This window comes from Equus caballus, chromosome 8 (genome assembly GCF_041296265.1).
Source record: "Equus caballus isolate H_3958 breed thoroughbred chromosome 8, TB-T2T, whole genome shotgun sequence".
In the NCBI taxonomy this organism is placed as follows: Eukaryota; Metazoa; Chordata; class Mammalia; order Perissodactyla; family Equidae; genus Equus; species Equus caballus.
The window spans coordinates 1738750-1757572 of NC_091691.1; the positions used below are offsets into that span (position 1 = coordinate 1738750).

Here is an 18823-nt window from a genome sequence, read left to right on the forward strand (position 1 = left end):
TATGAACTCAACAAAAAAAATTCAAAAAAAAAAGTAACGAAGGAAATCTCAACTAAAATTCAAGTTGCGAAGGCCTTAGAGGGAGTTATTACTCCCTACCACTCATCGTCAGTAACCCCAAACAGCAAGAGACTGTGCCTTGCATCTCCAACAGGAAGTTGCCTACTACTTTACTACCCTCTGCAAGAGAAAGGAAGATTTTCTTCTCATCCAGCAATAAGCATAGGCAATGGAAAACACCACAACTCAGCTAATGAGGAGCTGTTGCCACCCTGAACTCTTACCCTCCTCCAATGAACTTTCATTCAGAACGGCCCCTCTCAACTCCCCCTTTTTCTCTAGAAAAGCAAGCTCTCTTCCTTTGTTATCTGGATTAGCCTATGGTCCGCCATAGTTTGCAATTCCCAAATTGCAATTCCTCTGGCTATTCCCAAATAAACTCATTTTGCTGGTAAGACAATTGACTATTTTATTTTAAAGTTGACACTTCTTAGCAGTCATGGAAAGGATAGAATCATCTTAAAAAGGTTGAGTTGGCACTTAGGGCCCAGCGGAGGGAGGATACCCACCCTGAAGGCAGAGTACATGATGACTTTCCACCTTACAGTAGCTATCTGTGTGACTATGGCTTACCTCCTCCTCACTTGCAAACAGAGTCTACTTCTTTTTCAAAGATTTCTGATTACGAAAGGAATATATGTTTATTGTTAACAAAAATACACAATATATATATGTACTAAAAATTACAAAGAAAATTAAAATCACTCAGATGACCAGCTAAGGACATCTATTTAACAAAACTCAGCCTGTACTACGCATCCTGCTTGCTAACCTGCTCTGCTGGATATCAACATGTTACGGAGCATCTCCCACAACTTTTTCTTTTTTTTTAAAGATTGGCACTTGAGCTAACATCTGTTGCCAATCTTCTTTTTTTTAAATTTCTTCTTCTTCTTCTCCCCAAAACCCCTCAGTACACAGTTGTATATCCTAGTTGTGAGTGCCTCTGGTTGTGCTATGTGGGACACCGCCTCAGCATGGCCTGATAATCAGTGCCATGTCCACACCCAGGATCCCAACCGGTGAAACCCTGGACCACTGAAGCAGAGGGCGCAAACTTAACCACTTGGCCACAGGGCTGTCCCCTCCCACAACCTTTTTAACAGGAGCACCAAACCTGCCACCTATAGCTACAACAACAAATCTAACCCAGCTCCCACCGCTGGCTTGTTTCCTCTGTCCCACACCGGACATGATGCGGAGGTCAGCATCCTCATCACAACCAGGCTTTGAACACTCTCTTGCTTATAGCCTTGGAGGAATTCCTAAGGAAACGGACATTTTAAGGTTACTGGCATAAATAGTATCGCCAGTCTTCCAGAAAAATGGCCTAATTTATGTGCACCCAGCAGTGGCTTGTGAGGATGCCGGTCTGCCTGCAGCTTCTTATACGAGTGTTACGACTTTCTCCAACTCTGAGGTGAATGCCTGTCAGGGTGGCCCACTATCACCACAGAGCCTCAACGGCGCCACAATGGTACTCTGGAATCCTGCACACCACAGCACTCCCAGCAAGGCAAGAATCAACTCTGATTCACAAACACTTGTAGTGTTCCTGCCAGGAGGGATTCAGACCAGGGGAGGAAGAAGCTTCCAAACAATCCGAATGCAAACAGGTAACAGAGTGTGTGTGAAGAGCAGGGGCTCAGCCGGAGGCCCAGTGTCCTGGCAGGGTGAGTGGGATGGGACTGCAATGCTCAGCCATGGGAAGGATGGGTCTCTCAGGCAGGGGAACAAACAGGACACAGAGCAGCCAGGGCAAGAAAAAGCTGGGGTCCTGTGAGGCTCTCTGGGCAGCCCAGCAGGATGGGGTGGGCAGGCAGGCACAGACCTTGGAGGACGGATTCAGGCTCCGAGCTGAATCCACAGGCAGTGGGCTGCCAAACATTATCAAAATAATTGGCGGCAGGGTGTGGAGTCCACGAAGCAAGAGTTGAAAACTTGAAGCTGGGTGGTGGGTACATGGTCATGGAATTTTTAAACTACACTATTTAGTTTTATGATTTAAACTTTCCATTTCGAATTTTTTTTAATTCACCAGAATTCCCTTAAAATGTACCCTTTGGGTATGTAGCCAACATTATTGTCCTGAGGAATGCTTTAAAGGAAACAGGTACCCCCAGGCCTTCCGTGACAGCGGCAGGGAGACAAACATGTGGTCACAGTCCTACCCAATTCAAATGGCAAACACAGGTCCTAGACTAGCCACAGGCCCCCAGTCAGGAATGGCAGTAACAGTTGGAAGATTCCTGGTCAGGAATGGACAGAAGGGCTGCAGCTGTGGTAGGTGGGTGGGGTCACCTACAAAAGGGAGCTGGTGGGGCTCAGGGGCTGGCTGCGGCCTGTGTAGAGGCTAAAGATCAACTGGGGCTTGCGGTGCTGTGCCAAACAGTGGCAGAAGGGCCAGCCACTGCTTGGGGCCCAAAGACCCATATGGAGTTGCTAAAATTGCCAACAGGATGCCCACCACCAGCAGGCTCCTCTAACTGGCTCTCCCAGTGCACTTGGCTTGGGTTAATTTCCAGCTGTTGTCTCCCCACTACCGCAAAAAAGGCATGACCTCTTTCAAAGATTAAAAGACAGTTTGCCTCTCCTGTCCTGCTACACTTCAGCAAGTATTCATTTGTAACATGCAGAGTATAACTGTAAGCAGCAGTGGCCTCTTTTCTCTGCATCAGCTTCTTCATCTTAAAAATGGGAACAAGTACATCTGGCAGGGCAGGCATGAAGAGACGATAAGCTAACACATGTCAAATTCTGCAACAGGCCTTGACACAGCACACCCACTACATGTCAGCTGCTGCTGTTGAGAAAGCCCCGGACTCCTGAGCAGCTAGATGACTGAGGTCCCCTCGGGTCACTGTCATTCCTGGTCTAGACACAGTACAGCCAAGGGTCAGGACTCTTAAGTCAGCATCTCAACAATCACTTCTTGGTTGCCATCAGGGGCACTGGGGCTTGGAGGTGATTAGACAGGGCTCCTGGCCTCAGGGAGTGGACATTCTAGCAGTGGGTTATACACAGAAACGAGCCCAGGCATTTAGACAAAAACCAGGCTGGAAGAAAGCAGCAGGGCTCAGCAGCTTCCCCGCTGGAAAACAAGGGCCAGAAAAGCACCAGGAGGGCACAGGGCTGTTGGGAGGCCTGAGTGGGATAAGCCACAGAAAAGGCTCGGCCAAGACTCATCCACTTCTGCCTGTGCGAGGGACCAAAACCAACAGGGAGGATCTGGACGTGCAAGTTTCAGGGCACTATCCATCCTTCTGAGGGCCTCTCCAGACCCTTGGTAGTTGCTGTTCAGTTGTTTGTTTTCTGTTTATTTGCTTTGTTTTATTTTGTTTCTGGCTAAACAGCACTCAATTTTCTCCTTACCATCTAGGCTGAAATATCTGCATCTCCTAGGTTGCCAATGTAGAGCTCACATCTCCCTTGGGGGCTTCACCAGAAGAGGTGGCTGACCTGTCTGTCCCAACTCTGCTCCATGCTCCCTGAGCCCCACCTAGCATTTGATGAGAACCCCAATATGGGGCTACCCTCCTCCCCAGGGTCTCCTCCCCTCTGCAATCTGTTCAGCCCAACAGACATTTATTTATTCCACTACTATATGTGCAATCTGCTGTACTCAGGGGTGGGAGGCACAAAAGTCTCAAGAATAAGATGGAAAAAAAATCTCAAAGAATTGGGAAAAAATGATTGATGAAGTCCTCTTACTCATTCACTGATTACCCACTCTCTGTCAGGTGCAGTGCTGGTCACTACTTACACATGCTTGTTCTCTGGGAGCCTACAGACCATAGACATGCTCAACACTATCCCAACAATCCTTCAGGGAAGGCTGGCTCGGGAGCTCTAAGGGGGGCTTCTCCCATGGTCCTGCAGGGAGAGCGAATGTTCAAGAAAGAGCTTATCTGACCCCACCAACAGGTTCACAACTACCCTCCCCACAGGCTCCTTTAAGTGTCATCAATTCCCCTAACGAGGCTCAGGGGTTTCACTTTCATCATCCAAGGCTCCTACCCCTGCAAGGGCCCAGGAAGGCGGCGTCAGGGAACTCATGGCTGAGTCCTGAGCCCTCTACTAGGAATGGAACAGAGGTCTCTTCATTTTCCCTCCCACCATCCCTGTGAGACAGACTGGACTCCTGACATTTCACAGATCATCTGGGAGACGATCCAGAAAGGTTAAGTATCCGAGGCCACTCAGCTAACGAGAGGACAAAGTGGAGGGTTTCAGAGCTACACAATGCACGTTTGTACAGGTACAGAATGCCACTGTCATATGAGAGGGTGATGCATACAGCACCCAGGAAAATACTTACTCTTGCACTCTTCAATAAGCGTTTATACGCCAGGTGCCATGCTTTGTAGGATCGGGGTCCTGTGGGAAACTAAAAGGGGCTGAAATACAACATATCAAAGGAGTGATCAGCTTCAGGGAGGGTAGACAAGGAAGAATCCTGAGAATCTGATATTTAAGCAGACACCTAAATGATGAGAAGGAGCTGGTCATGAATACAGCAGGGGGAAGTCTACCTATTATTGAATACTTAAATATTTGATAATAAATTGTTTAAAGAGAGAGAAAAAGAACTTGGAGTGTTCAAGAAGATGAAAGACCAAAGAGGCTGAAACAGGATGGGGGTTATGAGAAGAGGTGGCTAGGCCAGGCCACCGTCAAGGCTGGGAGGGTGGGACATCCGAGAAATCACTGACAGGTTTTCAGCAAGGCAGTGGAGAGTGAGGGCAGGCAGCAGCCCAGGACGGGCCCAGATGAGGTAGAGGCAATGGAGGGCTCTCCTAACCAGCCCCAACCCAAAACCACTTTTTTGCAGTGGGGGCCTTTTGCAGTGGGAGCTGGGAGACTAGTTTATTTAGCCCATGCTCTGAAGCATTGTTCTCTTGATAGATATCCAAGAGCCAGGCAAAGACAGTGAACCTGCTCTCAGATGCTTTCCCTTCCACTCAAACTTCTCACTACTTAGCTATCCATTCTTTATGCCCTCATTCAACTATAAATTACTTGGGTTCAAAACATTTCCCAAGATGGCCAGCTTTAAACAACAGCATAAACCCCGGAGGAAGCTGGAATTAACAATATGTCAAGTATCCTAATCCAAATCCTCTCTTCTAACTCTATGAACACAATAAATCAAGGCACCAAGAATCACGACTTTCAAAGTGAACCCTGGAGAAAAACAGACAAATCTGAGAACTGAGAACACCCACACCATGTTAGGAAGCCAGCCTTTGAAACTGCTCATCCCAGCACTGGTAGGCAGAAGGGCTCCCCAAAGATGTCCATGCCTAATCCTGGGAACCTGTGAATATGGCAGAAGGGACTTTCCAGATGCAATTAAGGTTACAGACTTTAAAATAGGGACATAATCCTGGATTACCCGAGTGGGCCCAATCGAATCTGAGCCTTTAACAGAGAATTTTCTCTGGCTGAAGTCAGAGATATGCGGCAGAGGAACCCACCCTTACTGGAGGGGGGCCACAGAGAAAGAGTTGAGACACAAAGCAGGCAGCCTCTAGGAACAAAGACTGAGCCCTGGCTAACAGCCAGTAAGGAACGAGGATACCTCAGTCCTACAACTGCATGGAACTGAATTTCATCGACAACCTGAATGAGCTTGAAAGCAAATTCTACCCCAGAGCCTCCAGGAAGAAATGCACCCCCGACAACATCCTGATTTCAGCCTTGTAAGACCCTAAGCAGGAGACTCAGCTGAGCCACCTAGACATCTAATCTACAGAAACGTCAGATAATAAATTTGTGTTGTTTTAAAATGCTACATTTGTGGTAATTTGTTATGGCAGCAATAGAAAACTCATACCCAAGGAGCAATCTGACAAAAAAAGAATGAACCCAGTTTCCCTGGAAGCAGAAGGAAGCTGAATTATTAAGTATCCAGTCAGACTTCACACCCAGAGACTCTTCGATTAGCCTCCCGGCGCTCCGACACTCCCTCACCCTCCCCATTTCCTTTGATGGGAACTCATTCTTCCTGCTCTTAAATTCCGGGCTCCTCCAAAGAGGAATCTTTGCCCCGGGGGCTTTTCTTGCAAGAGCCCTGAAGTGGGCCATCTCTCAAGTTTTCATCCATAGACAACTCCAGTACATCCAAAAAACAATGTTCACTGATTCTGCAACATCCACACAACTGTCCCCAGGCTTCCACAGCAGTGCCCAGAGCCACTCACTCCACAGTCCCCACTCCTTCCACTGTACTAAGAGGTTTCCTGGCTTTCCGCCCCTCCTTCCTTTTCACACTGCTGCACCCACCCCCTCCATCCAGTCAGTCATCAAAGACTGTCTATGCTCCGCTCTTCCCTTTCTCTGGAATCATCTTCCTTTTTCAGTTTCTAACACTGTCTACTGTAGGCCTTTATAATCTCTTGCCTGACTGAGTCATTCCACAACCATTTTATGGAGCAATGTGACAGGCAGTGATCTAGCAGTGGGAACACAGGGATGAAAAATGACAGATCCCAGACCCCAAGTGCTCAAAACTTATAATGGCCTAACTGGCCTCTCTTCTCTGTTCTTGATTAATCTCCAGGGACTCGGGGGATCTTCCAAACTCTGGCATTTCACTATCTCAAAGCAGGCCACACAATAAATACAGGCTCAAAAGCGTTCCCACCACTAATGCATCAGCACCTGCTCACCTTCCTTTTATCATCTCCTGAACCTCCTTACTCCTCAAACGCCAGAAATCTCAGCCTACAGCGATATCCGTGCTATGCAGTGAACGCTCACACTTCCCCACTCCTCAGTTGAAATGATGGCCCTTTCACACTCCTACTTGTCTTTTTAGGACTGAATTTATTTGTCACCCACTCTACAAGGCTGCCCCTGGCCTGTTCAAGCAAACTGTCAATTCTTCCTAGGAGAAAGAATGCACTACAGCTGTTCCTTTAAGGTAGCGTGTTCCCTGAGGGCAGGGGCTGTCTCAGGCAAATCTGTAGCTAGCACAACACGCCAGCAAGCTCAGTAAAAAGCTGCTAAATGAAACAAGCAGTCGGCGGTGAGGAGCTGGAGTTCCGCTAGGTGAAAAGCCTAGGGCGCACCAGCAACCCCTGCACTGAGGGGTTCAACCGCTGAGACAGTGGAGAGGAGGCACTAACCCCAGCTCTCCACTCCCTCCTCCCAACCGACAGTCGCTTCCTGACAGCCTCTTCCTGCCACCCTTCGCGGAGTCCACACTCCGTTGAGGGGGAGGGGGCTGTCACCCGTAGATTCTCCGTCCCCACTGCCCAACCACCTAGCCTCTCAACCTCATCTTCCTCCGATCTCTCTCTCACCCTGATGCGCTTTTCCGAAGAGGAATCACAAAGCACCCAGCCCTGCTAAAGCTACTATGGACTGCCCCTTTCCTTTTTCGTATTCAGTGTGATTCAAAGCAGGGGAAAGTCTGCATCCAAAGCACACAATGACGAATGGGAGAGCTCAGGACGATGACTCATAAGCCAGGGCCCTTGGTTTGCAGAGCTCGGCCCCAGGAAAGCTAACAAGCTGTCCGCGTCGGCCGAGAACGGAGGGGACAGCCAGGGGAGGGCCTCGCCCTGGGACTCCGCGGGTCCCCGGGGCCCTCGAACCCCCACGAGTCCGGCGCCCTAGGTCTCCCACGGGGCGGGCCTGGGCCTCGCCCGCCGCGCGAGGGAGGGCTGAGGGGAGAAGGTCCGCGGATCCGGCACGCCGCCCCGGCCCCTACTCACATTTGACTGACCAACTTCTGCCGGAAGGCGGCGCTCCGCCAGTCGGTCTCCTGCCCCGTAACGTCCATACCGGTTCCCCGACTCCCACCGCCAGAGTCCCGCTCGGCCGCCGCCACCGCCTCCGCCTCAACTGCACCGCCAGGCCCAAACCCGGAAGCCGTCAGCGGCGCCTCGGCCGCGCCGGAAGCGGAGCGGGAATTGTGGGAAATGGAGTGGCGCGCGCGGCCCTGTGGGAAAGGGAGTTCCCGAGCTGCACGCGGGGATTTCTCGGCGTCCCCAGTGTTCCCCAAGCAACGCTCCCCTCTCCCAGGCAGCTGTCGCGAGCGGCGGGGAGCCCAGATGCCCCGGGCTGACGAGAGCGGGCGCGGGGGAGCGGTGGCTGCGTAGTCCTCCCGGTGCTGCCGGCAGCAGGCCGGCGCCTGGCCGCCAGCATTTCCTGTGACCCTACTGTGTGCTGGCCTCACAAAGTCCATAAGATCTGCATCCCTTGGGGATGCTGCGCCAAGCTGCCGGGTATCTACAGCGGATACTATGGAGAGATTGTTATTTATCAAATAGTTATCAGCACCTGTGTGCCAGATACTGTGCCACCATGATCCAGGCTCTGCTTTCCTGGGACTGCCTTCCAGCGCCACATCCGAAGACCAGATAGACTTTCATCTCTTCTTCTCTCTGTCAAATTTTTGGAATCTCATATCCCACCAATAGATGTGTTTTGTAGGGTTTGGAGATGTGAGGAACCTAAACCACATTAATAATTTTTAGACTTGGGCTTTCCTGTTTGGCCCAACAGCCATGTCCTGTTCTTGGAGAACACAGTCCAGATCCTCGCTGGAGGCCAGATGGCACACAGACTTAAAACTCTGTACCTAGGGAGACCAACTTGTCCTGATTTGCCCAGAACTCTCCCAGTTTTAGTTCTGAAAGTCCTGTATCTTGGCAACTCCCTCAGTCCCAGGCCAACTGGAATAGTTCACCACCCTAGCTGTATCTCTCTTGCACATTTAAAAAAATTGACATATAATTCACATACCTTGTTATTCACCCTTTTAAAGTGTACAATCCAGTGTTTTTTAGTATATTCACATATTTATAGGGTTGTGCAACCATCACCACTCTTGCACATTTTTAAGTTGACATCTAAAGATTTCTCTGTGAATCACTGGAAAGGTGTGACTGCAGTGTATCCTATATTGTATGTGGCCTTTTGTTATTTAGATCTTTGCCCCTGCAGATTCCATTCATTGATTTGTGGAAAACATTGGTCTCTTGACACCCGCACTCTCTCAACACCTGCAGACCTTCCTGGAGTCCCCAGTCTAAAAGTGGGTAGATTAGACACTGAGGAGGAAATAACGGAGGAAGCTGAAGTCATGCAGAGGCCTGACCTGTATCCCACACCACTTGAAGGTGATTAAGTCTCCATCCTGCTGTCACCAACTAACTGCCCTGAGTAACTCAAAGGAGGTTTTGGAAACACTTAACTGTTTCTCCAAATTGTTTTTTAGTCATGTTAAGAGATGCAATCACCAACCACCCTGAAAGCCTATCCAAACACCACCACAAGAGTGATACCTGTGCAGACAGGCTGGGAAGTGTCCAAGAGATTATTACCTTTGCTTCATTTTAATGTTAAAATCTCCACCCAGGTGGAGCTTAGGCCTTACTACCATAACGTGATGTATGTGGAAGCACGCTTTCAAACTGTATCTGCATGAGCAAATACCCACCTCTCCCTTTTGAATATTCATTCCCCATCTGAAATAAAAGACCCCTGCTTTCTCTTGGTCAAGGAGCCACAGCTTTGAAAATAATTCCCCATGGTCTCCTTATTTGCTGCAAATAAATTGGTAACACTGCTGGTTCCTGCAGGCTACTGTGCCATGCGTAGACCCTGTCACTGGTCACACATTTTGTGGATACTATCCTGGGCCTCACAGGAGGTGGGAGCTGGAAGCTTCCCAGGCAGACGAACCTTTCCCCTAGAGAGCCTTGCACATGCTCTTTGAGTCTGTGGCTCTCTCTAGCCTCGTGTGGGGACCCCTCTAATCCCCCTTCTTGTTTTGGTGCTCAGTCCATAGAAGGTGCTGACCTGACCCTCCTTCCATCCTAGCACCTGCCAGACGTAACCCCTATACTGTGTTTGGCTTGGAGCCTGCAATCACTTATATGTGTGGAGGTGGAGGGCAGTTATTGCTTCTAAAAACAATCCATGGGAGCCAGACCCGATGGCCTAGTGGTTAAAGTTCGGCACTCACCTCTTCAGCAGCCCAGGTTCCCTTCCCAGTTGTGGAACCACACCAGCCATCTGTCAATTGTCATGCTGTGGTGGCAGCTCACATAGTAGAACTGGAAGGACTTACAACTAGGATATACAACCATGCACCGGGGCTTTGGGGAAGAAAAAAAAAGAGGAAGATTGGCAACAGATGTTAGCTCAGGGCGAACCTTTCCCTGCCAAAAAACAAAAAAAACCATGATAGAAACTTTAGAAAGGATTGAACTTTACGAATCCCATCATTCAGAGGCAGCTGTTGTTCATATTTTGGTAAGTTTTCCTTCTCTCTCTCTTTCTCTTAGTTTGAAAAACATAACAAGTCATGGTGTAGATGCTATTTGGATCCTGTGCTGTAAGCCTAATGTTACAGCATAAGCATTTTCCCAAGTATTAACAACTCTTTATTAACCAGAATGTTGATTATAATTTAGATTATAGAACTACATCATGGGCAGATCTTTATACAACCAACTGTAACAGGTGTAAAACATAATTTTAATAGCAATATAATATGCCAATCTATGAAATCTATCATGTATTACTCATTCATTCCCCTGTTCTTGGACATTTAGGTCATTGACATTTTTTCTCTGTTATAGATAAGTCATGACAAACATCTTTGTGCACAGATCTCTGTTAGTGTTTCAGAAGATTTCCTCAGCTCAGGCACTAGAAATGGGTCCTGGGTCCCAGCGACATACATTGAAGGCTCTTAAGTTCTATATAATTTCATACATTATATATATTAAAGGATAATTTTCAAAAATAGGTAAAATAATTTTCATACAGATATTAACTCATTAATGAGAAAGTTGGTACATCTTACCAATTTTTTAGTATTTGGGAATATTGAATGAATATGCAAATGAAGACAAAACTAGCCTCTCCCACAGTGGGGGAGGGAAATCTCCACCTGCCAGAGTTTGCATGTCTCTAGACAGGAATTACTTTGCATTGCTATTATCCACAATGTACAGAGTTGCAAACTAGCTTAAGGGCAAGGAAAGACTAGAATCTGATAGCCCAGAAGGATGTATTCTAAACAATGCATAGTTTTCTCTTGAAGCACAAGATTTCCCCTAAGTGTATATCACATAATTTTTACAGTTTTTTACCTTTTTTCCAAGAAGGTAGCACTTTACATACCCACCAGCAGTTGTCACTTTATAAACGGCAAAATTCAGCTTGGGTAAGGCTACAGGACAAAGAACGCAGTTTCTTCAACAAGAAGAAAAATACAAAATGGAGAGGGAACCCAAAGATGAACAGAGACTGGAGAGGCATCCCGACTGTCTGCAAGGCAAGGTCCTCGTTTGGATCTTGATTCAAATAAACTTCAAAAAGCAACGAAGAAGAACTTGTAGAGGATAATTGGGAAACATACTCACTTGACTCTTCGGTGAGGTTAAGAAATTATTGTTTATTCTGTATGCGTGAGAATGGAATTGTGCAGGAGGAGGAGGTCAAAGGCAGGATGTTTATATTTATAAGATTTTCAGGATGGGTCTTTCAATAGAATAGAATTGGGCAGAGCTTCTGATATAATAGTTCAGGAGTGATGGACACAGCTAGCTGAGGGTTTGGAAGCGGCCCTGAAGAGTAAACAGGCCTTGAAGACGCCTAATTGAGCCATCTGTTGCTCAGAGGTGGGACTATTCCCTCCGATAGTGGCTAGTTGAGTAGCCTGTTTTTCAGATAAATGGATGCTCAGGAAGTTCCTGAATGAAACAATACAGTTATTTGCAACTTCATCCTCCTGGAATAAAGTCCTGTTCACACAGCATGGCGTAACAAGAAGTTATCTTGATGGAGACAGTGAGCTGAAGGCTGCAGATAGCTTCAGTCCTCAAAGCTCTGGTTGTTTTTTGCATAAATGGTATGATATGTATCTTTCCACAACTTGTCCTTGTCACTTAATAAGAATTATTGCTACATCACAGCCCCTAGGTCACCTGCTGTAGGTCATTCCACAGTAGCAGTGCACCAATCTTCATTTATGGACATTCGCTGTGGTTCTACTTTTTCACAATTGAAATATGCTGCAATAAACATCCTCTGCTATGCTGTCTTGCTTCCATCTGGGGGTATGTCTCCAATATAGATCCTCAGAAGTAGAATTATTGGTTTGCAGAGGGGCACTTTACATTTTAAATGTTAATAGCTACAGCCAATTGTTCTCTGTATTAGTTATATAATGCTGCTGCATAACAAATTACACCCCAGCCAAGCAGCTGAAAACAACAATAATAAACATTTATTATCTTTCACAGTTTCGGGAGAGGCGGAGCTAAGTTCTGGCTCCTTCTCTCTTGAGGTTCCAGGCAGATGTCAGACTTCAAAGGACCACAGTCATTTGAAAGTCTGGCTTGGGGCTGGCCCCGTGGCCGAGTGGTTAAGTTCGCGCGCTCCGCTGCAGGCGGCCCAGTGTTTCGTTGGTTCGAATCCTGGGCGCGGACATGGCACTGCTCATCGGACCATGCTGAGGCGGCGTCCCGCATGCCACAGCTGGAAGAACCCACAACGAAGAGTACACAACTATGTACTGGGGGGCTTTGGGGAGAAAAAGGAAAAAATAAAATCTTTAAAAAAAAAAAAAAAAAGAAAGAAAGTCTGGCTGGGGCTGGAGCATCTGCTTCCAAGACAGCTCCGTCATGGCTGGCAAGTTGGTGCTGGTTTTGACACAGGGAAGTCTCAGTTCCACGGAGGCGTCTGCTCAGGGATGCAAGAGTGTCTTTATGACATGGCAGCTCACTTCCTGCAGACTGAGCGAGACAGAAGCTGTAATGCCTTTGACGACCTGACCTTGAAAATAATATGATTTTACTTGTGCCTCATTCTGTTCCTTAGAGAGCCAGATCACCAAGTCCAGCCCACATTTGGGGGAAGGGAGACTGGACTTGAGCTTTTGAAGTGAGGAGAGTCAAAGAATTTGCTGACATATTTTAAAGCCACTATACACTCCAAATTGACCTTTTCAATTTACATTTCCATCAGCAATGTATGTATGCTCCCAGCCTCACCAACCAAAAACGCTTAATATCATCCTACTTTATATTTTGCCAACTTGATGTTGACAAAGACTCTCTCCTTGACCAAACTTTAGTCAGATCTTCTGAGACCTCTTCTCGACCAGGCCTTGACCTTGGCCCCTGTCCTGTCTCTGACTTGCTTAGCCCACTCTTAGCAAAGAATTCTGCTAAGTCAGTTTAGGCAGAATCCTTTCTCCCTTGATATCTGATCAAGTTCTGCATCCTCCACCTTTTATAATCCTGTTAGGCCAGTTTAGCAGGAATCCCCCTCCCCTTGATGTCTCATTTTAGTAGTTTTCCATCCACTGACGCCTTCCTCTACTGTGTGGTCATAGATCCCCAGCTGTCTTTGCTGTATTCAGAGTTGAGTCCTATCTGATCTCTCTCCCCTATTCCCATAGTCTTCCTGCATGGTCTTCCTTACTGTTTTAATAAGTGTCAGACTAATTTTTGCTTTAACATTATGTGAAAATGTGGTGTATCATTTGCATTTCCTGATTATTAATGGGAGTGAACACTACTTCCTTTGTTTATTCCACCGGACTTCCTCTTCTGTGAGTTTCCTGTAAATATCCTTTACCATTTTTCTGGCTGGCTGTCTTTCTAGTTATTGACTTCTAGAAGTTCCTTATATATTCTAGATAATAATGTTTTGTCTGTTATATATGTTGCAAATATATTCACTGATACATTTTCTCATTTGCATTTCTTTTACTTTCACTGATTTTGATAACTAAGGTTTTAAGATTTTTCCCTCCTCTTTCGAGTGTTATCTATTTACATCTATTTCCATTTAACTATTGGGATTTCAATATCTTTTCTTATTGTTTTGTATGAATTTTTTATACACTAAGACTGTTTACCACTTGCTGTCAATTTTGTTGCAAAAGTTTCCTCAATTGCTGTTGTTTAGGATGGCTGTGGTCATATTGTTTGCAAACTAGTGTGTTTGTCTCTTCCTTTGAGATATCTTCCATTGGGTTGAAGCTTTGCAAGTCTCCCATCATCTACACCAGTCCTTTAACCAGTGTCTCTGCTTGTCATTTCTCTCTACTCCAGTTCTCTCAGTTATGTTTACTTGGCACCTATCGATGAGGAATTTTAGGCTGGTTATTTTTAAAACTGCAGATGAGAAGCAGGCTCCGAGGACTGGAATTTTGCTTGCCCTTTTGAGAGACATTTGCATTTGTGAAGGAAGGGGGGATGACCTTGTAGGGACCTGAAATTGGCCACCCCAGGATATGTCTCTTTGGCATAGGGATTGTTTTGGGCTGATTGCTTTCAATAAACTGGGACACGGAGGGAGGCTCTGGGGAATGGAACTTGCCCTTGTTGGGACACATTTACATTTGCAAGATAAATCTCTATCTGTAACAGGTGCCTCCCTCTCTGTACCAGGAAGAAGAAGGGAGATGACCTTGTCCCTAGAAACTCTTAATGGGGAAGGCAAGAACTTAAGTTGGTTGCTGTCTGGCAATCTCATGTAACTGATTTAGGGTGGTGGCTTCTAACCTTTCTAACCTTTACTTAATCCGATTTGATTCTTGTCTAAAAGTCATGGGATCACCCAATGACCAGACCCCACCTGCACTGATACCATTTTAACTTTTTTTCATCTTCTTTCCTTTGTCTTGTAAAGAGATGACTCACATACCCATGCCTTATAAAATTAGCCCTAACCCTCAACTCGGGGCAGCAGCAGCGGCTCTGCCTGCCCGTGGGTCCTGTCCCCACGCCAGCGGGGGCAGCAGCAGCTCTGACTGCCCATGGGTCCTGTCCCCATGCTATTCTATTCTCTAAATAAAAGAGCACTACTGCCAGATCTTAAGAGTCTAATAAATCTTTCTTTCGACTCCTCGGCTCAGCGACCCCGCATCACTGTGACATACCAAAGGCCTCCCTGCTGCAGATCCAGGGGATTTGCTTCCTCCCCCCTCTGGGGCCACCCTCACACCCAGCGCTGGTGGGCCTTTGAGATTACTCCTCCCCTGTCCCCTCTGTGGGTTCCTGCTCTCCGGGTGCCCCCTGGAACACCAATGTACCTTGTGTCTGCCCTCAGCCCACTCTCCTATTCCCCATACTTGTTCCGGTTCAGTGCATCACCTCCAGCTGAAGTGCACGATATGCTCATGACCTCACCTCCAGCCTGACTCCCCTAGAAAGGCCCTCAGCTGGACACCTGCAGCCTCCTCAAAAGGTGGGACTTGTTTTCCCCCAAACCTGCTCAGCCTCCTTGTGACCCACTGTTCCCCGCCATCTCTTCGGCTCACCCATGACTCACCCTTACTGTGGAATCTGCCTTCTTCCCAGGCTTCCAGCCAGCACCACGCTCTGTCCTCACTCTCTGCCCCACTGAGGCCACAGCCTCACTGCTGTCCCCTTGCTCACCATCCTCCCACTGCCCAGTCCAGCCTCTGCAATACAAGTCGGCATCTGCCCATCCCGGCTGAAGGCTGCCCTCAGGACCCTATCCACTTCTAATGGGCAGAGTCTGGTCTCCAACTTTCCCTTCAGGCTCAGAAAATCCTGGTAGCCTCCTGACCACTCACTTCACTGGATCTCACCTCCATGCCTTTGCTGACACTGTCTGCTTCCTGGAATGTTTTTCCTGTTCCCCAAAAGTCCTCATCTGTTACACAGCTGGGGGTCACCTCCTCCAAAAAGCCTTCCCAGAAGCTGACTCCCATTGGGAACCTCTGCTCCCGGAGGCTGGTCCTACCCTCCTGGCCCTTGTCTGCACCCTTGGGTAGTAGCTCTCTGGGCTCAGCCAGCACAGTGCTTCTCTTACATTCTCCTCCACCTTTCTTTTTAACCACGAGCCATCCCTAGCCACATCCTCTCCCACAGCTGTCCCCATCCTCCATAGCCCATCTCAAAACCCTGACCCCACCAGGCTCTGCAGGTTCTAACCTCTGGACACAGCCATTAGAGATGAGCCTCGGAGGATGGGATCCCCTCGGAGTGAGGCAGAGAAAAAACATGCCAAGAGCCTCCTGGCGGACTGCTGGGACCAGGCCGTGGGGCTAGAAATTGAATTTACTCCAGAATCTCCCAGTAAACAGGAAAACACCTGTTCACACTGGCTGTGTTTACCTCCTCTCTCCAACATCCAGCAGAGGGCAGGTGATTAGCAGAAGCACAGTCAACTTATGGGAGGGACCACGAGGGAGGGAGAAAATGAGTAAATGAAGGAGGGAATGAGGGAGAGAGTGAATGAAGGAAAGAATGACTGCGTGAGAGGAGGGATCAAGCGGGAGGGAATGAATGAGTGAGAGAGGAAAGGAGGAGGGGAGGGAGGGAGGGAAGTAGAGAGGGAATGAATGTGGGAGTGAGAGAGAGAGTGAGTGAAGTAGGGAATGAGGGAGGGAGAGAGACGGGAGGGATGGAGGGAATGAGTGGGAAGGGAGGGGGAGAATGAGGGAGCGAGGCAACGAGGAAGTGAGAAGGAATGAGGGAGGGAGGCAGAGAGGGAGGGAGGGATGGAGGGAACGTGTCGCGAGGGAGAGAACGAAGGAGTGAGGGAACGAGGGACTCGGGGAGGGACTGAGGGAAGGAAGAGGGAAAGGGATTTACAGGCACGACCCTCGCCAAAAGGCATCCTTCATTTAGTCACTCATTCATTCGTCCAGCCCGCCAGGTGCCAGGAGCTGCGCCAGCTGCAGAAACGCAAGGCCGCCGGGGCAGCAAAGGCCCCTCTCCGCCGAGCCAAGGCGGTCCGCCCCCAGCGGAGGGCTGCGGCGGGCAAACCCCTCCTCCCCGGCCTGGCCGGGCCAAGCCCGGGCCCCCGCTTGGGCCCCCTGGCCTCGGTTCGCGCCCCCCGGGCGCCTGCGCGGCACGGCCACGTGACGCGCCGAGGCGCCGCCCCCCGCCTCCCGCGAGTGCGGCCTCGGCCTGCGGCGGCTCCAGGTGAGCCGGGAGGTGCGGGCCGGCGGGCTGGCGGGCCGGGCCGCCGGGCGCGAGCGGCGGGCGGGGGCGGCCGCTGGGCCCCGGCGAGCCGCGCGAGGGGCGCGGGCGCGGGCCTGAGGCGAGCCCGCGGCCTGACGTGGCGGGGACGCGGCGGGCGGGACCCCCGGGCGCGGCCAGGCTGGGAGCTGGCGCTCGCCGCGGTCCGGGGCCTCCGCGCCGCTGAGGGCCGCGCTGGCCTCGCGGCCCCCGGGCCGGCCCTGTCGCCCGCCGAGTGTCCGAGCGCGGCCTCCCTGCCGCGACCATCGGCGCTGCGCGGGCGGTCCTGCAACAGGCGGGCGGGGCGGGGCTGCCGCCACCTGGCGTGACCTTGGCCCGTGGCCTGCGAGCCTCAGTTTCCTCAGCCGCGCGCCCAGCGGAGGCCGGGGGCCGGGGGCCTGGGGCTGCCGCAGATGGAGCCGGCGGCGCCCGTTCGCGGGGTTTCCAGAGAGAAGCGTGACATCGCGTCGTCAGGGCGCGATCGCTGCGTCCCGAAGCGGTTGCCGCCCTTCTGTTTCCAGTCCTGGGCGGGCGGGGGTCGCGGGGCTGCTACCGCCTCGAAGCCCGCTCCTCCCGGCGCCTCGTGCGCGGGGCCCGTGGGGCCGGGCCGGGGCCGCAGGCGCGCCCCGCCGAGCCGTTCCAGCTCTGCTTTTTGGGAGACTCCTTCCAGAGCGCGGCGGCGTGGGCGCGCACCGCAAGGCTCCCACTCTGGAAGTTAGGACCCAGTCCCTCCTCTCCTCTTCGCGAGCTGCCCCCTTTTCCTTTGTTGCAAACCTTGCTTCATGCTGCCCAGGATTGGGGTTCTTGAGGGTGGACACTGTTTGGGAGCCCTAGAGAGGACTGAGGGTGCTTACTCAGTAAATGGGGTTGAGTTGAAAATTTTTCAGAAATGGTTTTGACTCTGTCATCCATGAGTTCATAAAAATTGATTTTATGTCCTTCAGCTTGTACCTACTTGAGATAGAACTTCCTTCCTGCTCCCCTCTAAAGCTTTGAACAGTACAGGCTGGAGGGGCCTTGCTTGTGATGACTAGAATCGAGAATGTTATGGGGCCGTGGCGAATTAAATCTAGGGAAGGACTTCATGATAGAGTAGCCCCTGTAAAATGAATAGGAGGGTGAAGGTGCCACTGAGTGAGCTCCTAAGAACATTTTTTATTTCAGAACAGGCATGGGAAAGGAATCACGAAGGATGTGCTGTGTCTGACTTAATCTTTTGAAATTTTGTCAATTACTGAAATGTAGTTACACTGTGAAATGCTTTCCATCTAAGTCAGCAAAGATTAAAAAGAAACACTATTGGTGAGCTAGAGTGGTTGGAATCAGGTTCTCATACTTTGTTGGTGGGAGAATAAATTGATAAAATCTCTATGGAGGGCAATTTGGGAGTATCTGTTAAAATGATAAGGGTACATTCAAATTAAAATGATCTGACAGTTCTGTATCTAGGAAATTTTCCTCAGATAAATGCTGCATATATGGCACATCTAAATGATTTTCAGTGCAAAACTGTTTGCAGTAGCAAACAATTGTAGGAAATCCAGATGTCTCTCTGAAAAGGATTGGTTAAATAAAATACAGTTTCCATAGAATCTACTGTGGGAGGGATATGAAGTTACCATATGCAAAAGCTAATAAAAGAGGGGAACTGTTGTAGATTTACAGGTTTGCCTGTGAATCCATAGCTGCCACCTGGAAGGATGTGTGGCAAAGTAGAATACTAGTAGTTTCCTCTGGGGGAGGATCTGGTTGGGGTGTAGGTGGGAGCGAAACTTCAGTTTCATAATACACCT

The 18823-nt window shown here is 49.3% G+C and overlaps 2 protein-coding genes across 12 annotated transcripts in view; one reads left to right on the top strand and one right to left on the bottom strand.

Annotated features, from left to right (window-relative positions):
* MED15 (mediator complex subunit 15) overlaps positions 1-13394 on the bottom strand; it is a 71719-nt gene extending 58325 nt beyond the window's left edge. For 5 of the 10 annotated variants that reach the window (XM_070275219.1, XM_070275221.1, XM_014742020.3 and 2 more), the window contains exon 1: positions 7782-7958. In XM_070275219.1, coding sequence (XP_070131320.1) covers positions 7782-7849 — 68 coding nt within the window. In that variant the 5' untranslated portion in view covers positions 7850-7958. Of the gene's footprint in view, positions 1-7781; positions 8009-10039; positions 10173-11174 lie in introns of those variants that run through there. The other 5 variants (XM_070275217.1, XM_070275218.1, XM_003365441.5 and 2 more) reach the window with 5 other exon arrangements.
* A 3223-nt stretch (positions 13395-16617) lies between these two features.
* KLHL22 (kelch like family member 22) overlaps positions 16618-18823 on the top strand; it is a 36582-nt gene continuing 34376 nt past the window's right edge. The window contains exon 1 of one of the 2 annotated variants that reach the window (XM_023646678.2): positions 16618-16994. The gene's annotated coding sequence lies outside the window, so the exon portion shown is untranslated. The remainder of the gene's footprint in view (positions 16995-18823) is intronic. The other variant, XM_070275230.1, reaches the window with a different exon arrangement.